Source organism: Hevea brasiliensis, chromosome 9 (genome assembly GCF_030052815.1).
Source record: "Hevea brasiliensis isolate MT/VB/25A 57/8 chromosome 9, ASM3005281v1, whole genome shotgun sequence".
In the NCBI taxonomy this organism is placed as follows: Eukaryota; Viridiplantae; Streptophyta; class Magnoliopsida; order Malpighiales; family Euphorbiaceae; genus Hevea; species Hevea brasiliensis.
Window position 1 is genome coordinate 25,111,343 of NC_079501.1, and position 16,409 is coordinate 25,127,751.

Sequence of the window (16,409 nt, forward strand, 5' to 3'; positions counted from 1 at the left end):
TTTTGATATGATTCTAATTTTCTATTAATAACTAAATTAAGAATTATATTATAATCAATCATATTGGATACCTACTAAAAAAATAATTAAAGCTAAAGCCAATTTTATAAAAATACTTTTTATAATTTTTTAAAACATAATGTAATTTTTATGTAATTAAAATTTGAATATATAATATATACGATACATTTATAATAATAGACTATATATATATATATATGGAAACTAGCTTTTTGAACTAATAAAAATATTATCCCAAGTATTAATAATATAATATATATTTATATTTTTCCTTTATAAATTTTATTTTTTAAAATTATTTTTACAGAAAATTTGTTATAATTTTTAATTTAGAATTAAAATCTAATTAATATATATATATTAATTATAATATGCATGATTAAATTTATTTTTATATTTTAATCAATAATGTATTTATAACATATATAATATAAATTATAGTTTAAAAAATAAAAATCCTTATTAAATATATTAAATAATTAATATATTAATAGGTTTTTTTTATATAAACAATATGACAACATTAATATAATAAAAATAAAAATTTAATAATGATAATGTGCTGAATTAACATAAATTTGTTTAAAAAAATATTTATTTTCTAATTTTATAAATAATTTTTTTCACATTAATTTAAATATGTAATTTTATTCTACAAGTTAATATTATTTTAAATTATGAAAAATTGAAATAAATATTTAGAATCAAACTTTTTAAAAAAAAAAATAAAATGATAGAATTTAAATGAATTAAATTTAATTTATTATTAATTTATTTTCATTTTTAAATATTTTCACTTATTTATACTTTTAAATTTTTTATTATATTATATTTAAATTTATAATTAAATTAATATTATATATTAATAATATAATACATAAATTTCATAAAAATATGATTGAATAAAAAATAATTTTAAATTCATAAATATTTTTATTTATATAAATAATTAAAATGATATTAAAATTAATATTTTAATTTAAATAATTAAATATAATATTTATAATATTATGTTAATATTATATAATATATAAAAATTAATAAAAAAATAATTTTTTATAATAAATATAATAATATGGAACCTACGTTTTATAAAAAAATTAATATCTGTAAAATTATATAAGAAATAAATATATAAAAAATAGAAGGAAAAAAAGAAAGCAGCTTCCATAAGCAGCAGCAGCAGCAACAAGGTCAACCATTGTGAAGACTTTGGGTCGGGCTGGCTGCTGGAATCATTAATAATCAACAATCAATCATAGCCCAATTTAAGAGTCTGACGGGCCCCAACCCGACTCGAGTACTTGACCGATGATTTGGAACCCGCGATCGCCAACGCATCTCCAGAAGTGCTAATTTGAATTCTGTATGTGGCTGTCGCTGAGCCCATGGCATCACCTTCCGCCGTTCTTTTAACTTTTTTTAAGCCCTAAACACTCCCTCTGCTTTCTTTTTCATCCTTACCTCGCTATTGTGCTTCTTAATTAAGGTTTTGAAAGCATTTTCTCTAGCTTTGAAGAGAAATGGAGCGAAATCATCTCAACGGTCGATTTTCACCCTCCTCTCTCGCCGATCGCGGCTGGACCGCTAGATCCGTCACTCCGCCTCTGCAACCCAACTACAGTAGCCGAGCTGTTCAAGTACGGATTCTATAGTTCATTTCACATCTATTAATTAAACAAAATGAATCAATTTGTGAAACCCTAGCTGTTACTATATTTTAGGCTCTCTGAGATTAACCATCCGCTTACCTTCAAGTTTGTTCCGCCAAATTTTTTTTTTCCCCCTCCTTTCCTTTTTAGCAAAAGGTGGAGTTGAGTTTTTGACTGAGGGAAGAAATGGAAGTGCTTTTAAAATCTTATTCCCATTATTCCTGAGATTTTAGGTAGTCCTTGTTGGCTTTTAAATAGTAGTTTTGAGCTAATGAAGCTAATTTTGTGTTAAAGAAGCTATAAAACTATTTATTCAAAGATGTGTGTCCAAGGTTCCTGGTTTATGTAATTTTTTGCTTTTTTTTTTGGTGGTATTGCTACTCATCTCTTATTAAACTGCCCTTTCTACATTTACCTACTTAGCGTTGACATGTAAAACCCTCACTTTTTTTGGGGTTTGGGATCGGATGTAATCTGAAGTGAATTTGAGGAGTTAATTGGGTGTTTGCGACTTGGTGTTTCTTTGTTGTTTTTTAATTATTTAGAGAAGTAGAATTGAGAATTGAGAATGAATCAATGAACGCAATTTTGTTCTTGAGACGTGATTGCAAATGAGATTTTATGGAATGTTTACTGACTGATAAAGCGTTGATATGAATGTATGTATTGTGCATTCAAGATTATGGACTACCTGCCTGGTAAATTCAGATAGTTTTGTGACGTCGACCTGATCTGGAAAGCAAGGATTTAAAGGAGAGCTACTGTGTAAATTGCACTTCTTGTCAACTTCAATTTAGTTGCATTTTTTCTTGATACTAGACTGGATTGCAGACTCAAATATCATCCTGTTGAATGCATCACAGAGACAGTCGGCTATTTTCTTTCTTGGATTCAATACTTAAGGTTAACCTTGTATATTAAGGAAGAATAGTCGGAGAATCATTCCAAATTCAGATAATTGAGTTTAAAATGGGTGTTAAGGATCTGCAAATTGAATCTGATTGTGATTGGTACTTGATAAGTAATTCCTGGTATATCCAGTTATTGGAGTTAAAGCTTCAAAAGGAAAAGGAATTCTAATTTCTAGTTCCCATTCTAGAATCTAGATGCAGACTGTGTCCTCCTTCCAATTTTTTTCTTATGCCAGAATGTTGATATAAAAATTTTCAGTTTCACTTTTCACATTCTAGTAATTGAAATATTAATGCATCTCATGAATGTTGACCTGATAATAACTTGTATTGTGAGAAATTAAATTTTGATTCTAATCCCTATTTCAGGAAGCTTTGGAACACTTGGCATCTGTTGATTTAATTGAGTTGTGCAGTGAAGCAAAAGTCGAGCGCTGTCGGGCAACTAGAGATTTGAGAAGCTGTGGACGCTATGTACAGTATGCATTGGTCTCATGTGGGCATTCTTCCTTATGTTCGGAATGTAGTCAGCGGTGTGATCTTTGCCCAATTTGTAGAATCCCTATCGCAAAAAGCAACAATAGGCTCCGTCATCGCCTTTACTATGAGTGCATAGAGGCTGGCCTTATTTCTAAAAAATGCGATGAAAGATTTCAGGAGAAAGAAGATGGGGACAATCAATCGACTGTTGATGTCCAGCGTCTTTATTCTTTATTTGATGTTGCTATGGAAAATAACTTGGTTTCTTTAATTTGCCACTGTATCCTTTTATTGCATTTATATTTATCTAAATTAAGACTTGATGCATTTACTTTGTCGTTAATGATATTTTTAAAGGAAATGTCAACCATGTAACTGCTCTTGGTTATTCTTGTGAGGGAGTTTCCCAAGAACATGGCAAGTGGCAACATCACTTTTATGCATTTTTTGTACAGAAATATTTGAACAACAAAGAAAAACGGTGAGAGGAATGCTTGAAAATTAGGCAGACTAGTACCTCCATTAATGTGACATTGCTTATGAAATCATAATTTATAAAAATGTACTTTTCAATTCCCAAAGAAGAATTAGAAAAAGGAAAGAAAGAAAGAAAAATTTTATAGAGTTTACTTTATGAACTTTAATTTCATTTGTCAAAGTTAAGAATATCCTTAATAGAAATTTGACAGACGTTACAGATATTTGTATGGATGAAAGTGCTGTGTCTAGTGATCCTGTCATTGCTTTCTTATTGGATGAAGTTGTCGTGAAGGATTGGTGCAAGCGGACCTTCGGAAACATTGTATTAGAACTTCAAGGGATATGTATCCTTCTAACTTATATACAATTGACGTCTGAAGCTTGTTAGTTGTTTTTACATTTTTTTAATTAATTGTGTACCTTCTTTCAATAGTCAACTATGTATAATCTTCTTAACACTTTTGCAAGATAATCTTGAAGCAGAAGAAATGAAAACTAGGTTGAATTTTCTTGTGAAGCCTTCTGTGCAACTGGCTGGATTATTGAATGTGCTTGAAGTTTTGGAGTCATCATTTAAGGGTAATCTTTCAGCACAGCTTCATGACTTGCAGGTCCTTCAAGAAAGCATTTTAAAGACGAAGCAGGTTTGATTGCTTAAAAGACCAAATTGTGAATAGATTGCTGTGTTTACTGTTTATAGGTTCACATATCTTTTTTCTAATTCTTAGTTTTTGTATTTAATCTACATCTCTTTCATTTCTTTGATTTATTATATATGAGATTATTTAATTAATAAAATCATAACCTTGTTAGGATTCTAAATCACTGAAGGAGAATATCACACACTATTCAGAAGGGAAAGAGATGTAGATTAGGATTTCTAGCCTACACCTCTTTTATTTAATCAATATATTATATTTGTAATCATTCTCTGACGTTCTTTTATTTTTCCATTTTGAATAGCAAGTGATGTTGCCCTTTATTACTTTCGAATTTTAACAAGGTTATGATTTTATTAGTTGAAACTTCAAAAGCCATCTAAAATTAGAAAGTACAACATATGTATAGAGTTATCTTTACATTAATGGTGGTGATTGCTGCTTTTGTACTAATAATATTTAGCACATCATGAATGCTTTTTTGAACATCAAATTGTTTATTTTAACTCTGCAAGTCTGAATGAAACCATAAATTACTAATGCTTTTTCTTTCTGCTTGTGATTTGTAACTGTTTCTTGGTGTTCATTCGTTGTTTTCAGCATATGGAGATTATGAAATGGTGTATCAGACACCAATTTTTGGAGAATCTGAAGTGTTGTCATGGTACTTTTACATCATGGTGTTCTGTTGTCCGTGAAAGGAAATCAGCTGCAATTATGCGTTCATGGCCTGATGCATTAAATCAATCTGCTGAGTCCAATATGCAGACTGGTTCCTTGTTCATCGAAGATGCTTTAGCAAATCTTGAGATAGAGCAAGGATATGTACAGGAAATGGGAGATGAATTACAACTAGCATCTTTACAGAAGGATCGTGGATCATTTTTTAGGTCTAAGGTAGAGGGGGTTACAGGTTGCTATCCATTTGAAAGTCTTCGAGCTGCTGTTGATGTTCTCTTTATACATGGAAGTTCTGATTTAGTAGTTGCAAAACAAGCGATTGTATCCTTTCTCTCTTTGGTTTTCACGTTTTCACTTTAAAAAAATAATATATGTACACTACACTTTTGACAATTGCATTTATATTCAGTTTGCAGAACTTTTTGTTTCCTTAACATAGGATCATCTACTTTATTACATTTTTGATTGGCATTGGACAATGCTGGATGGAACTTGGAGGCACATTGTAGATGACTTTGCAGCTACTTTTGGTATAACCAGGGATGCATTACTTGAATCGCTTGTCTTTTATCTTCTAGATGATCACACAGATGAAGCTCTAAAGGTAACTGAATGGTTGTGCTGATGGTGGATGGTTGAATTGACCTCAGTTTTTTAGTTTGATATAGGCACTAGATGCAATGTGAAATAATATGTTTGTGAGACCTCTATTTTTGATAGATGGTAAGCCTGATAATAGCTTCATTATCAGGGTCTTGAAGGGCTTATCTATTTCCAGAATGTGGCATTTTTAAACTGTCATACCCAATATCCCTTGAACCCTCCTCCATCACCACCACCGCCGTCGTCCCCCCTCCCCCCCCCCCCACAACAAAAACACACACACACACACACACACACACACACACACAACCCCCAAAACCAAGCCAACACACAAGGGGCATTCTAGGAGTATGGAAGGTGTATTTTCAACTAAAATTGTTCTTAACGTACTTTTTCTGAAGTTGAAAGTAACCAAATTGGGGGTCTTTGCACCAAGCTACCAACTCACTGTAGATCAAGATATTATATTAAAATTTATTGGAACTTGCATTTTGTGTAACCAGTAAAAATACACTAGAAGGAAGTAACATTTTCCATTTCTAGAAAGATTAGAGAGCATTTAATTATAGTATGCTTTATGCATAGAGAAAAAGTGAAACTGTTTTTAATCTTCTCAGATATGCTGATCATTCTTCATATTATATTGCTTAGGAAGCTTGTCACCTTCTTCCTGAGATCTCAAGCCCATCAATTCATCCTAAGATTGCTCAAGTGCTATTAGAAAGAGAAGCACCAGAAACGGCTCTGATGGTCTTGCGGTGGTCTGGGCGTGATGGATCTCAGATGGTTTCACTTAGTGAGGCTGTTACTGCAGTTCGGGTGAGGGTTGAGTGTGGACTTCTGACTGAAGCTTTTATGCATCAGAGGATGCTCTGTACCAAAGTCAGGGAAAAGAAGTGGAAAGATGAACTAACCGAGGATGCTTCTGATGATTTGAAACGTGAATGTAGGACTTGGGAGGACTGGGTGAAGGTACTGGTGACTGAAATTTGTTGTCTTTGCATCAAGAGCAAATTGGTAGACCGGATGATAGAATTTCCTTGGAATTTGGATGAAGAGAAATATGTCCATAAATGTCTTTTAGATTGTGCAATCGATGACCCTTCAACAACCACTGGAAGTCTTCTTGTTGTATTTTATCTTCAGGTAATTGCTAACTCTAGACTTAGTTAATTTTGAGCTTTGTTCAATTCAAGCTCGAAATGCCATGCTTTGTGCTTTTATCTATGAAGTTTTTACTTTTAAGAGAGGAAGTGGCAATGGTCATGAATTTTGATGCATACAGGTGATGACCGATTTGGGTGAATATGAATTGCAACATACTAATTGCAATGGGGATGGTGGTGGTGATGACAGCAATAGAGTAATGTTATATGGATTTCCCCACCCCACCAACCCACACCAACCACCAAAATTTCTTCCTTCTCTTTTTTTCTTGTAAGATTTTTAAATTGGTTTTTAATTGTAGTGGCTGTTGGTTGGGTGACAATTTCCTGTTTCATGACCAAATGGCATTTTTTTTTGCGGTGAATTGACTTACTGCACATTACCTTACTATATGCCATTGCATTGTGCACAAATTACTGCAAAATGTCTTAATTTATGTATTCCTGGTCTCATTTTAAAAATTTCTTCATTAGTTGCCCCCTGCCCTCCACATGTTCATAAGTTTTCCCTGTGGGATTTGGTGTGGCAATAACAAAGCAGCTTTTTCATATCATAAGTGTTTCTTTAAAACTAATTTGGTTCTATTTATTATTATTATTATTATTATTATTATTAATTTTTTTTTTTTTTTTTTTTTTCGTTACAAACTAATCTGCCTCAATGAGTATGACAAAGGCATGTACCCTTGAAACATGTAAATCAGAGGAGCTTGCATCACTCAAAATCACAAGAAAAAGAAACATAAAGATGTATCATCAAACCATTGTTGTGAGACCGGTTAAATGATTGCTGAGGAATGAGCATCTTGATATGGATTGCTAATTCAAATGACTCATCACCTATATATGAATGAAGGATACTGTCAAACTGGTAAAGGAGCTGAAATTCTGGTGCTAGTGTTCAACACGGGAGTTAACTTGAAAAATAGATTGAACATGGATGAAAGTTATAACATTAAACCTCACTATTGTTTGTTTTATATATTGATTTATAGAGCCTATAATGCTAGTGTGATTTATGCCTATGTCCCAGCTAGTAGTGTAAAGCTTTGTGGCCATAAGATTCAATGGAGGAATTGATGTTGTAATTTTGTGAATGATTGTACGGTGTATTTATGATTCCAGTTTATATTCTTAGTTTATCTTTTAATTTTATATTATTTGGAGGTCTTATAGACAAATGTCATAGCTTTTTTGAACAATTTTTTTTTTATTATTTTTTTTATCCTTTAAAGACCTCAAACATTGATGGCATGATAATGTGTGGTCTTATATTCTTTCACTATTCCAGCGCTACAGATATGCCGAGGCATGCCAAGTTGATCTCAAACTTCAGGGTGTGGAGCAGGATTTCGTTTCAAATAATTCTGTCAGTGAAGAAGTTTTGTCTAAAATGAGATCAGCTAGTGATTGGAGAACAGGGCTTGTTGTAAGTGCTTAAAACTTGTTAGAATGAAGCATGCATGTTTGTCTAACAATAACTATGTTTTTTGGGTTATTAAATTTATTCTAAACAAGTCATAAACCTTAAACATGGGAAGGTTCATAGGTTTTAATTTTGATTTGCTTCAGTTTCAGTCCTTCCCATTTTTGAAAACAATGGTAGACTAGATTTTGTCCAAAATCTCATCAACTGTTCCTCAAGCAGAGACTGCAAGTTACCTTTTGCAAACTCTTATACGGAAGAAGTTTTTTTGTTATTGTCCTACTAAGAAGATGCCTAACTGATGATTTTTATTTTTATTTTGTTATTTTATTTTATTTTATTTTATTATTTTGAGTCATGCAAGATGGAAGATAGGCACATGGGGCATGCAAGCAATGCATTAAACAAATACTATTTGGAAAAAGAAAAATTGGTAACTCTGATAATTTTTTGTGCTTTAACCAGGCTAAATCCATTGAATTGCTACCACAAGTCCAACAGCAGCAAGCAAAGACTGGAAAAATGGTGTCTGAGATTTATAATATTTCTGGTGAACAAGTTAAAACACCTGCGAAGTCTGATAGTCCAATGGTACAAAAGCCAAAGTCAATCAATTTGTTGATTCCCCAATATGCTGATTCTTCTCTTGTTCTGAAGTCAAATCATGGAATTCCATTTAAATCATCAGTCCTTAAAACTCCAACACCACTTGATGGATCCATCAACAAATCTCACTTTGAACCTGGTAACTATGGCTCTCCATCAATTCTCCAAGCAAGGTTATTCACAAATGCCAGAAAAGGACCGAAGCCACAAGTTAGCAATCACAAGAATGTTAAATATGATGGAACCCCAACTCCTGGAATTCCTTGGGTTAGTCCTATGAGTGCTACACCATTAAAGGATATCAGCAGAACTTCATTGGGAGTGCTTCCTGACAATGACCTGCATCATGGTCAGTTTGATAGCGACTTACCAGAAATGGAACAAAATGGGTTCGCTGAGCAACTCCAAAGTAGAGGTCCCCTTTATTCCCACAAGGTTACAGCTAATGTAATTGCTATGTCTGGTGGCCATTGCGGGTTTCCTAGTGATTCTGCACAGGTGTCTGGTAAAAGGATCCATCCTGAAAGATCAGATGATGGACTTCGGAGAATGACTTATGGAGATGATGCAATAGATATTGGTTCGAGGTAAAATATGAACTCTTGTAAACTTTGTTACTAAACCTTGTTCTTTTTGAAGCCTTTGGTGTTTGTTGTCATTGTTCTGCTAAGAGAGGCCTCTTTCTTTCTTTCTTTTCTTATTTCTTTTCTCGCTCATTTGCAGTATTGATCCATTCTTATTTTCTGTTTTATTCATGTTTTATGGACATTTCAGTGGTAGAGAAAAGGGGTTCACTGCTGATGATGGAATTGTGAATGGTGGGCCAAGATGGAGGTCTGATGAATCTAGTGATGAGGAAGATGAGCATAATTTGGAGAGAGCTGTTAAAGGAGCTTCTTATAGAACTCCCAGAAGAGGAATTAGAAGAAGTAGGTTTGCTAGAAGATGAAGATTGCTGGTGTCCATTTGACAAACTATTGATTTGTCTGATCAACTGAATAAAAATGGGTGAGCTAGAAGCAACATGAGTGAGCAGTGAAACAAAGCCATAACTCTTTTTGTTTACTTGTTCCATTAGAGTACATAATATACTATATATTGATTCATAGTTGCAAAATGAGAATCGTATCATCTCCATTTCTTCTTGCTGAGCCGTTGATCAAGTGTGGGTTCTTGGCAGGGCTGCATTTTTGTTCGATGTCAAGCAATTCTGTTTCCGTACTGCTTTCTTCTTTCTCTTTGGTAGCTGTAGCTGCCAACATTTTTGTAACTTGTAATATATGCATGATCAATTACCAATATTTTTGCTGCTTTGTCTGATTGGCATCAATTCCTATTAACATCTTCTCTGTTTCCATTTATTTGTGACGCAAGCTTCTGGGTTGATTTTCATGGTTCGTTTAGATTTCTGTTCAAAATTTTGTCAACACCGTTTACTCGTTGGTTAAAAACTGGTCCTTTTGGAAGAACGGTGTGAGGGAAATTTATACTTGAAGTGAAAAGTATTTAATACTAAACGGCACTTCAATTCGTCAATGGCAGGTAACGAGAAGTAACGATGACAAGTCAACAAGAGCTTCAGCTTAACCGTTATTTCTAAACGACATAACTGCGGGATTTCGTTAAGTAACTCAAGTGGATAGATAGTAATTTTACATATAATATTTTTTTTCCATATATTTAACTTCTCAAGTAAATAAAAATTAATAATTTCATTCCTTTCATTTATATTTCCTCATCCAAACAGGACAAGATTATCCTTTTTATTTTTCTCTCATTTTCTTTCTTCCCGTTAAAATCTTCCCAAATATAGGCATTAATTATAGGTTCTCAGATGCAATTAGATAGTTCGAAACAAAAACGACGTGTCGCTGTAAATGGATTCAGCTTGACCGCGCCTGCTTCACAGACACAAGCAACTATTTTAGAATCCAGCGAAAATGAGAATCAGTGTTGAAATGAAGGGTAACCAAACCTTGCCACTTTCGTATTCAAGGATGAGCAAGAAACTAGACTAGAGAGTTGAGAGAAATATGGCAGAAGCTGCGAAACTCCCAATCATAGACCTCTCCTCAACCGATCTCATATCCACTGCTAATTTCATCCGTCAGGTTTCGTTCTCTTCTTCTTTATCCTTGATTATTTTTGTTTTCTTCTACTTGTACTTCAATGCTTTACGCTATTTCATCTTCTTAGTCAAATTGAGTGATGGAATTAATGATTGCAGTGTTGAATGATTCATGAGGTTTTGATTCTTTTATTGGATTTGATTCTTTTATTGGATTTGAATTGCTTCTCAGGCATGTGTGGAATATGGTTTCTTTTACCTTGTAAATCATGGAGTGGAGGAAGAGTTGCTCGCTCGAGTTTTTGAAGAGTCTCGGAAATTCTTCTCTCTCCCTTTAGCTGCGAAGATGAATTTGCTTCGCAAGGAACACAGAGGTTACACCCCATTGTATGCTGAGAATCTCGATCCTTCTTCCAGTTCTAAAGGTTTTCTTTTTTTTCGTCTTCTTCTTCTTCTTCTTCTTCTTCGTCTTCTCTGCTGTGATTTAATAATGGAAGTCGATAATATAACAACGAAATTGAATACCCTTTTGACTGATCTCGAAACAGGTGACTCAAAGGAAAGCTTCTATATTGGTCCTTTAGAAAAGAGTTGCCTCAACCAGTGGCCCTCACAAGGTATTGTTTATATACACCCACTTATGCTTATATTGCTTGTTTCCATTTTTGTCGCAAATGTTATTGCACTTGGTGTACATTACTTGATATAATATTTGATTGAGAATTACTTAGGCAGTTCTTTTGGCTAGGGAATTTCAGAACTTCTCCCTTCTTGGAGACCCACCATGGAGTCTTACTATTGCAAAGTTATGTAAGTTTTGATCCTCAATAGTTTTTCTATTTTTTTTTTCACTTTGACTTTGTGTTTATGAATGAGTTTGAAGAGTGAAAGTTAAATATCTGCTTGACTATAGGTTCTCTTCTATTTTGAATTCAACTATCATTTAATTGGTGCTTTTCCTATTCTGCATCCCATCTCTTCCTATTCATTGAAAAGCGCTTTTTCTATTTAAAAGTTCAAATTTGGTATTTATGCCTTGATTATGTATTGCTGGATAATTATTGACAAAAAATGATATGTTCTGTTGGGGGTGTACCCAGACAATAAGCTTTGGGTAGATTATTCTTTCTGTGGAATCTTCATGCATTTGGATAACTGGTATATTGGACAATTTTAGATCAAGGGAATAGCTAGATGGTACAGTTTCTCACTTGTGCTAGATGCTACCTCAGGTCTGCTGGAAAAAAACTTATCTCTTTGATTGCTCTGGCTCTGAACTTGGATAAGGATTACTTTGAGAAAATAGGAGCATTGGATGAACCAGAAAGCTTTCTTCGCCTCTTACATTATCCAGGTGGGCTTTATTTGGCTCCTTTATCTCTCCTTTTCCCTTTTTCAAAATAATTCAGCAGCATCTCTGGAGTAGATGGAAAGCTGAAGTTGGGAGTAGTGAATAATTGTTAGATAGCAATCCAATTTATTATATCATCCTTTTGCTTTTGTGAAAATGCTAGATCTGTGAAATAACGTTAGACAACATGCACCTACCTGTGCAGCTGATTTTTTTTTCTAAGGAGACTAACTTCATATTTTATCTCTTACAATGATTATGTTAAATATGGATCATCAGTTCAATCTAAATTATGCTAAAAATTCTGGGTCGGAAGAAGCTCTCTATCATTCCAAGGCCCTCTATCATTTCCTTTTTCTACCTCTTTATAGCCTAGAAGCTTCCAAAGAACCAGGCCTAATTTGTTTGGTGTTAGGACCCAACTAGGATATTAATTCATCTATTAATCCTGTAGAGAACATTTCTTGGGCTAAAAGACTTCTGAGCCAATCATTTTAGAAGAAACTTCTGTCATCTCAGGTGAACTGGGGCATTTTGAGGAACAAATATTTGGTGCTTCAGCACATTCAGATTATGGAATGATCACTCTTCTGGTGACTGATGGTGTGCCAGGACTTCAGGCATATGTCTATTCTACCTCTGTGTGTCTCTTAGTTTCTTGATACTTTTCTATAGCTTCCTTCATATCTTCAAGTGCTAATTCTAGGACCATCTGATTTGGTTTTTCAATGATAACAGGTTTGTAGGGAGAAATTCAAGGATCCACAGACCTGGGAAAATGTGTTCCATATGAATGGGTAATTCTGTGATGGCAAATTGGCAATTTTTTTTAAATATGTAGAAGAATAGTTGGGATAAATAGGTGGGGACCGTTCAGTATGCTCAAAAGTGATATTAACCTGAAAAATGATTTAATCAATATAGCCATTCTTTTTTTGGCAGTCAAATTAGATAAGGTGAGTGTTATAGATGAATATGACAAAATGGACATGGGCTGTCTAATTATTATTTTTTTTTTTTTGAGGAAATTAAGTTAAAATTTTTGCCTATGGTCTTTCTAAGAATGAATTTGGATTGTGGATGATATCTTTGAAATATGTAACTTGTCAATAGTTCTTTGTAGGCCATAACTATAAGTAGCTGTTTTACTAGCACAGACTGATTTGCATGACAATATTTGTGAATGAATAAGAATATGTTGCCTTATCATTCCAGCCTTAGGTCTCTAAATTTGAACTTGCAGGGCCTTCATAGTTAACATTGGGGACATGATGGAGAGGTGGACTAATTGTTTGTTTCGGTAATAACTGTTCCATTAATTTTTTTTCTTCCCTCTGTTGAAAAGTTTTTTAGTTGCTCATTAAAAGATATCACTCATGTGAATAAATACGTTGGGAAAGTTTTGCAATAGGGTCTTTCTCCTCTCTCTTCTTCTTTATTTTCCAAAGTTTTGTGTCAATTATTTGCAGGTCCACGCTACACAGAGTGATGCCAACAGGACAAGAACGCTACTCTGTAATTATCTTTATGCTTCTTTATTTACTTTTTTATTATATTTGGTTATTCTTCTGGTAGTTTGAACTTCAGCTTAACTAAGCTCGTGACTTCAACCTGTAAGTGTATCAAGGATGCTTGATCCATACTAAACTATTCTTATGGCTATAGACTTGATGCACATACTTTCATATTTGGATGATATCACATAGATTGATCAGGAGAGAATGGAGAAAGTAACTCTATGATTTAATTTGGTGGGTTGGCTGCTAAAAGACTCCTGCTGTAGTAAATTGTTTGGTTGGCATGTTTTGACTTATGGGAAGATCAAGTTGACTCTGAACTTGTTTTGGTCAATGAAAAAGCAGCTTTTGAAAACTGCAAAATATCAAAATTTTCAAGTCCCTAAACCTGAAATTTTTGCATATGGATGTAGGGATTCAAAGCTGAGTGTATGTCATGTATGCCACACTTTATTATTGTTCTATCATACATCACAGGGTTATATTCTTCCTTCTGTGTTGGAATAATGAAAATTCTGAAAACATAATACATCAATAGACAACAAACGTATGGTTTCATATGTGGTGGAACGTGATGCATATGTGTCCTTTAACCAGCACATTAGAATGGTTTTCTTCTTGTAGGATGTTTAAACTTACCGTTCATTTGTAATTCAGTTCTCTTTTTCAGAGGATTTCTGATGTATTGTTGATGGTTTTTGACTTATATTGTTGCAGCTGGCATTCTTCTTAGATCCTAACACAGAATGCATTGTGCAATGTTTGGGAAGTTGTTGCAGTGAATCCAGGCCCCAAAGGTATTTCTTGTTTTGTTTGTGTTGTTATATTTTTCTGCCCCCTTGCCCTGGACAACATAGTAATCAAAAGTTTGGCACTTCTCTATCTACTAAATCTTGAAGAACAAAGCTCGTGTGTTTTTTTTTTCTCCGTACAGGTTGCTTTGCGCACCATTTTTGCTGACCTCTTTCAAAAAGCTGGTGTTACTTTAATGATTTGAATTGACTATGTTAAAAATCTATTAATTCATCAAGAATATACAAGTTAAAACTTTGGAGGTTCATTTGTAAACGTTTTCTTTACATTGACAACAGAATCAATTAAGATACTGTTATGTGGATATTAGCTAGCGATTGAAAATGGGGATAACATCTGTGGGCTATGTTTGCAGATTTCCTCCAATTCGCAGCGGGGATTATCTGAAAGAGCGATTGATGCTTACTTACGGCTCATAGAATTGAGGCAGAGCCCACAAAAAACTGCTAGAAATGATCGGAGGTTTCATACCATATCTTTGTATTCAAAAGTGAAAGTTGCAAACAAGCTATTGTGGAATGCTGAAAATCTGATACTTCCTACTTGATGGATAATTTGGCGCTCGTATCGATTTTCATTATGCATTTTGGTGTTAATTATGGCTCATAATCACAATTGCATGTTTTTCTGCAACTTAAGAAAAAAAAAAATTCAAAAGATAGAGTTCGTCAGAAGAGGTGTCACTTTTTATTTCCACCTCTTGAATTATTGAGCAAATAATTATTTGCTTAATTGGACAAAATAATTCAAAGACAAAAAATCAAAAAATCATGTTGGAGCAAACAAATGAACAAACGGTGCGTTTTACCTGTTGGATAAAAAATAAAAAAAAATCCCAATATTTTCTTCATGTCCTTATTATATTTCTTGTTCTTAGAGATTGAGAAACATACACATCCAGATGTTCCTGTGCTCTGTTGATTGGGATTTGGGACATTGGCTTCTTACAGGGCAAGTGTTGCTTCCCCCTGCCTTTTATCCTCCCTATGGATGATTCTGCTATCTATCTTAATAAGGAAAAACTCAGCTTTAATCTTTTAAATTTTAAATAAATTATAATTAAATTCTTGAAATATAACAAAGCTTACGTGCCATACCTTATTTCTTTTAATACTGATTTATTCTATAAGTTTTAATTTCGTTAATAAATTAATGTCTATTTATTCAATTTAAAATAATTTAATTCTTAAAATTTTAATTTATATATAAAATAATTTCTATATCTAAATTTTATATTTAATTAATTATTTACTTTATATTTATATAATCATAAATATAAAAATATTTAGTACTTTACAAAATATATAATTATTTAAATATAAAATTTATATGAAAAGACTATTTTATTAATAAAATAAAATTTTATGAATAAAATTATTTTAAATTGAAAAATAAATTAACTAATTTAAATGTTAGGGACTAATATATTTTATGAAAAAATTTGAAGACAAAATTATTGAAAGGAAACTTGCACCAGATTTAGGAACAATTCACAATCAGGTGCGTAGTTGCCAATTTGCAAATTTTCAAATCCTTAAATTTCATGCAAGTCATATAAATATTTTATACTATTACAAAACACTTAGAACAGATATTAATTGAGTGCTAATAGTCTCAATTTACCAATAAGAAACAAAATTCCCAAACTTAAAAGTTAGGGTTCCATGAAGGGTAACTCAACTTTTAGGCGCAGAATCAGTTTCCATCCCTTGATTCGGGGAGCTAGGTCATCAAATACTGACCCTTTAACTTGTCCACATAAACTCCATAATCATAGCAATCTTGATCCAAGCAAAGCTCTCTAATTTCCTTTCCAAGAGATTCAGCCAATAACAAGGAAATAGTGGGAAGAGGTCTTTCTTGGTTCTAAAATATGAAAGTAATGAGAAACAACTTTCTCAAGTTTGATTCAAGAATTCAACACTAGAATTTGTCTTGAATCTTGGCTTAGGAAAAAAAGAAGAACACTTTTTCT

At 33.0% G+C, this 16,409-nt stretch overlaps 2 protein-coding genes across 6 annotated transcripts; both read left to right on the forward strand.

The window, feature by feature from the left end:
- Positions 1-1,354: 1,354 nt before the first annotated feature.
- Positions 1,355-10,025, forward strand: LOC110656497 (E3 ubiquitin-protein ligase HOS1). Of its 3 annotated transcripts, XM_058153528.1 has the most exons (11): positions 1,355-1,661; positions 2,954-3,344; positions 3,754-3,888; positions 4,013-4,188; positions 4,804-5,204; positions 5,329-5,488; positions 6,139-6,633; positions 7,945-8,082; positions 8,545-8,670; positions 8,737-9,272; positions 9,460-10,025. In XM_058153528.1, the coding sequence occupies exons 1-11, from the start codon at positions 1,545-1,547 to the stop codon at positions 9,632-9,634; spliced, it is 2,850 nt and encodes a 949-aa protein (XP_058009511.1). In that variant the 5' UTR covers positions 1,355-1,544; the 3' UTR covers positions 9,635-10,025. The 3 variants fall into 3 exon arrangements, with proteins under 3 accessions (XP_058009511.1, XP_058009512.1, XP_058009510.1); XM_058153527.1 differs by having other exon boundaries at positions 1,357-1,661; positions 8,545-9,272; XM_058153529.1 differs by lacking the exon at positions 3,754-3,888 and having other exon boundaries at positions 1,356-1,661; positions 8,545-9,272.
- A 458-nt stretch (positions 10,026-10,483) lies between these two features.
- On the forward strand, positions 10,484-15,018 carry LOC110656505 (2-oxoglutarate-Fe(II) type oxidoreductase hxnY). Of its 3 annotated transcripts, none has more exons than XM_021813334.2 (11): positions 10,484-10,796; positions 10,986-11,178; positions 11,302-11,370; positions 11,512-11,563; positions 11,986-12,107; positions 12,624-12,745; positions 12,843-12,901; positions 13,348-13,404; positions 13,574-13,619; positions 14,339-14,418; positions 14,556-15,018. In XM_021813334.2, exons 1-11 carry the CDS (start codon positions 10,719-10,721, stop codon positions 14,608-14,610), a joined length of 933 nt encoding a protein of 310 aa, XP_021669026.1. In that variant the 5' UTR covers positions 10,484-10,718; the 3' UTR covers positions 14,611-15,018. The 3 variants fall into 3 exon arrangements, with proteins under 3 accessions (XP_021669026.1, XP_021669017.1, XP_021669034.1); XM_021813325.2 differs by having other exon boundaries at positions 10,493-10,796; positions 14,790-15,018; XM_021813342.2 differs by having other exon boundaries at positions 10,496-10,796; positions 12,624-12,724; positions 14,790-15,018.
- The last annotated feature ends 1,391 nt before the right edge of the window (positions 15,019-16,409 follow it).

What these genes read in the sequence shown, in the direction of transcription:
- LOC110656497 (XM_058153527.1), top strand. Translation starts at nt 1,545, where the DNA reads ATGGAGCGAAATCATCTCAACGGTCGATTTTCACCCTCCTCTCTCGCC. An exon ending in ACACAGATGAAGCTCTAAAG is followed by an intron (nt 5,489 to 6,138) that starts GTAACTGAATGG and finishes TATATTGCTTAG; the next exon opens with GAAGCTTGTCACCTTCTTCC. An exon ending in GCAATAGATATTGGTTCGAG is followed by an intron (nt 9,273 to 9,459) that starts GTAAAATATGAA and finishes TGGACATTTCAG; the next exon opens with TGGTAGAGAAAAGGGGTTCA.
- LOC110656505 (XM_021813325.2), top strand. Translation starts at nt 10,719, where the DNA reads ATGGCAGAAGCTGCGAAACTCCCAATCATAGACCTCTCCTCAACCGAT. An exon ending in TGGACTAATTGTTTGTTTCG is followed by an intron (nt 13,405 to 13,573) that starts GTAATAACTGTT and finishes AATTATTTGCAG; the next exon opens with GTCCACGCTACACAGAGTGA. An exon ending in CAGGACAAGAACGCTACTCT is followed by an intron (nt 13,620 to 14,338) that starts GTAATTATCTTT and finishes ATATTGTTGCAG; the next exon opens with CTGGCATTCTTCTTAGATCC.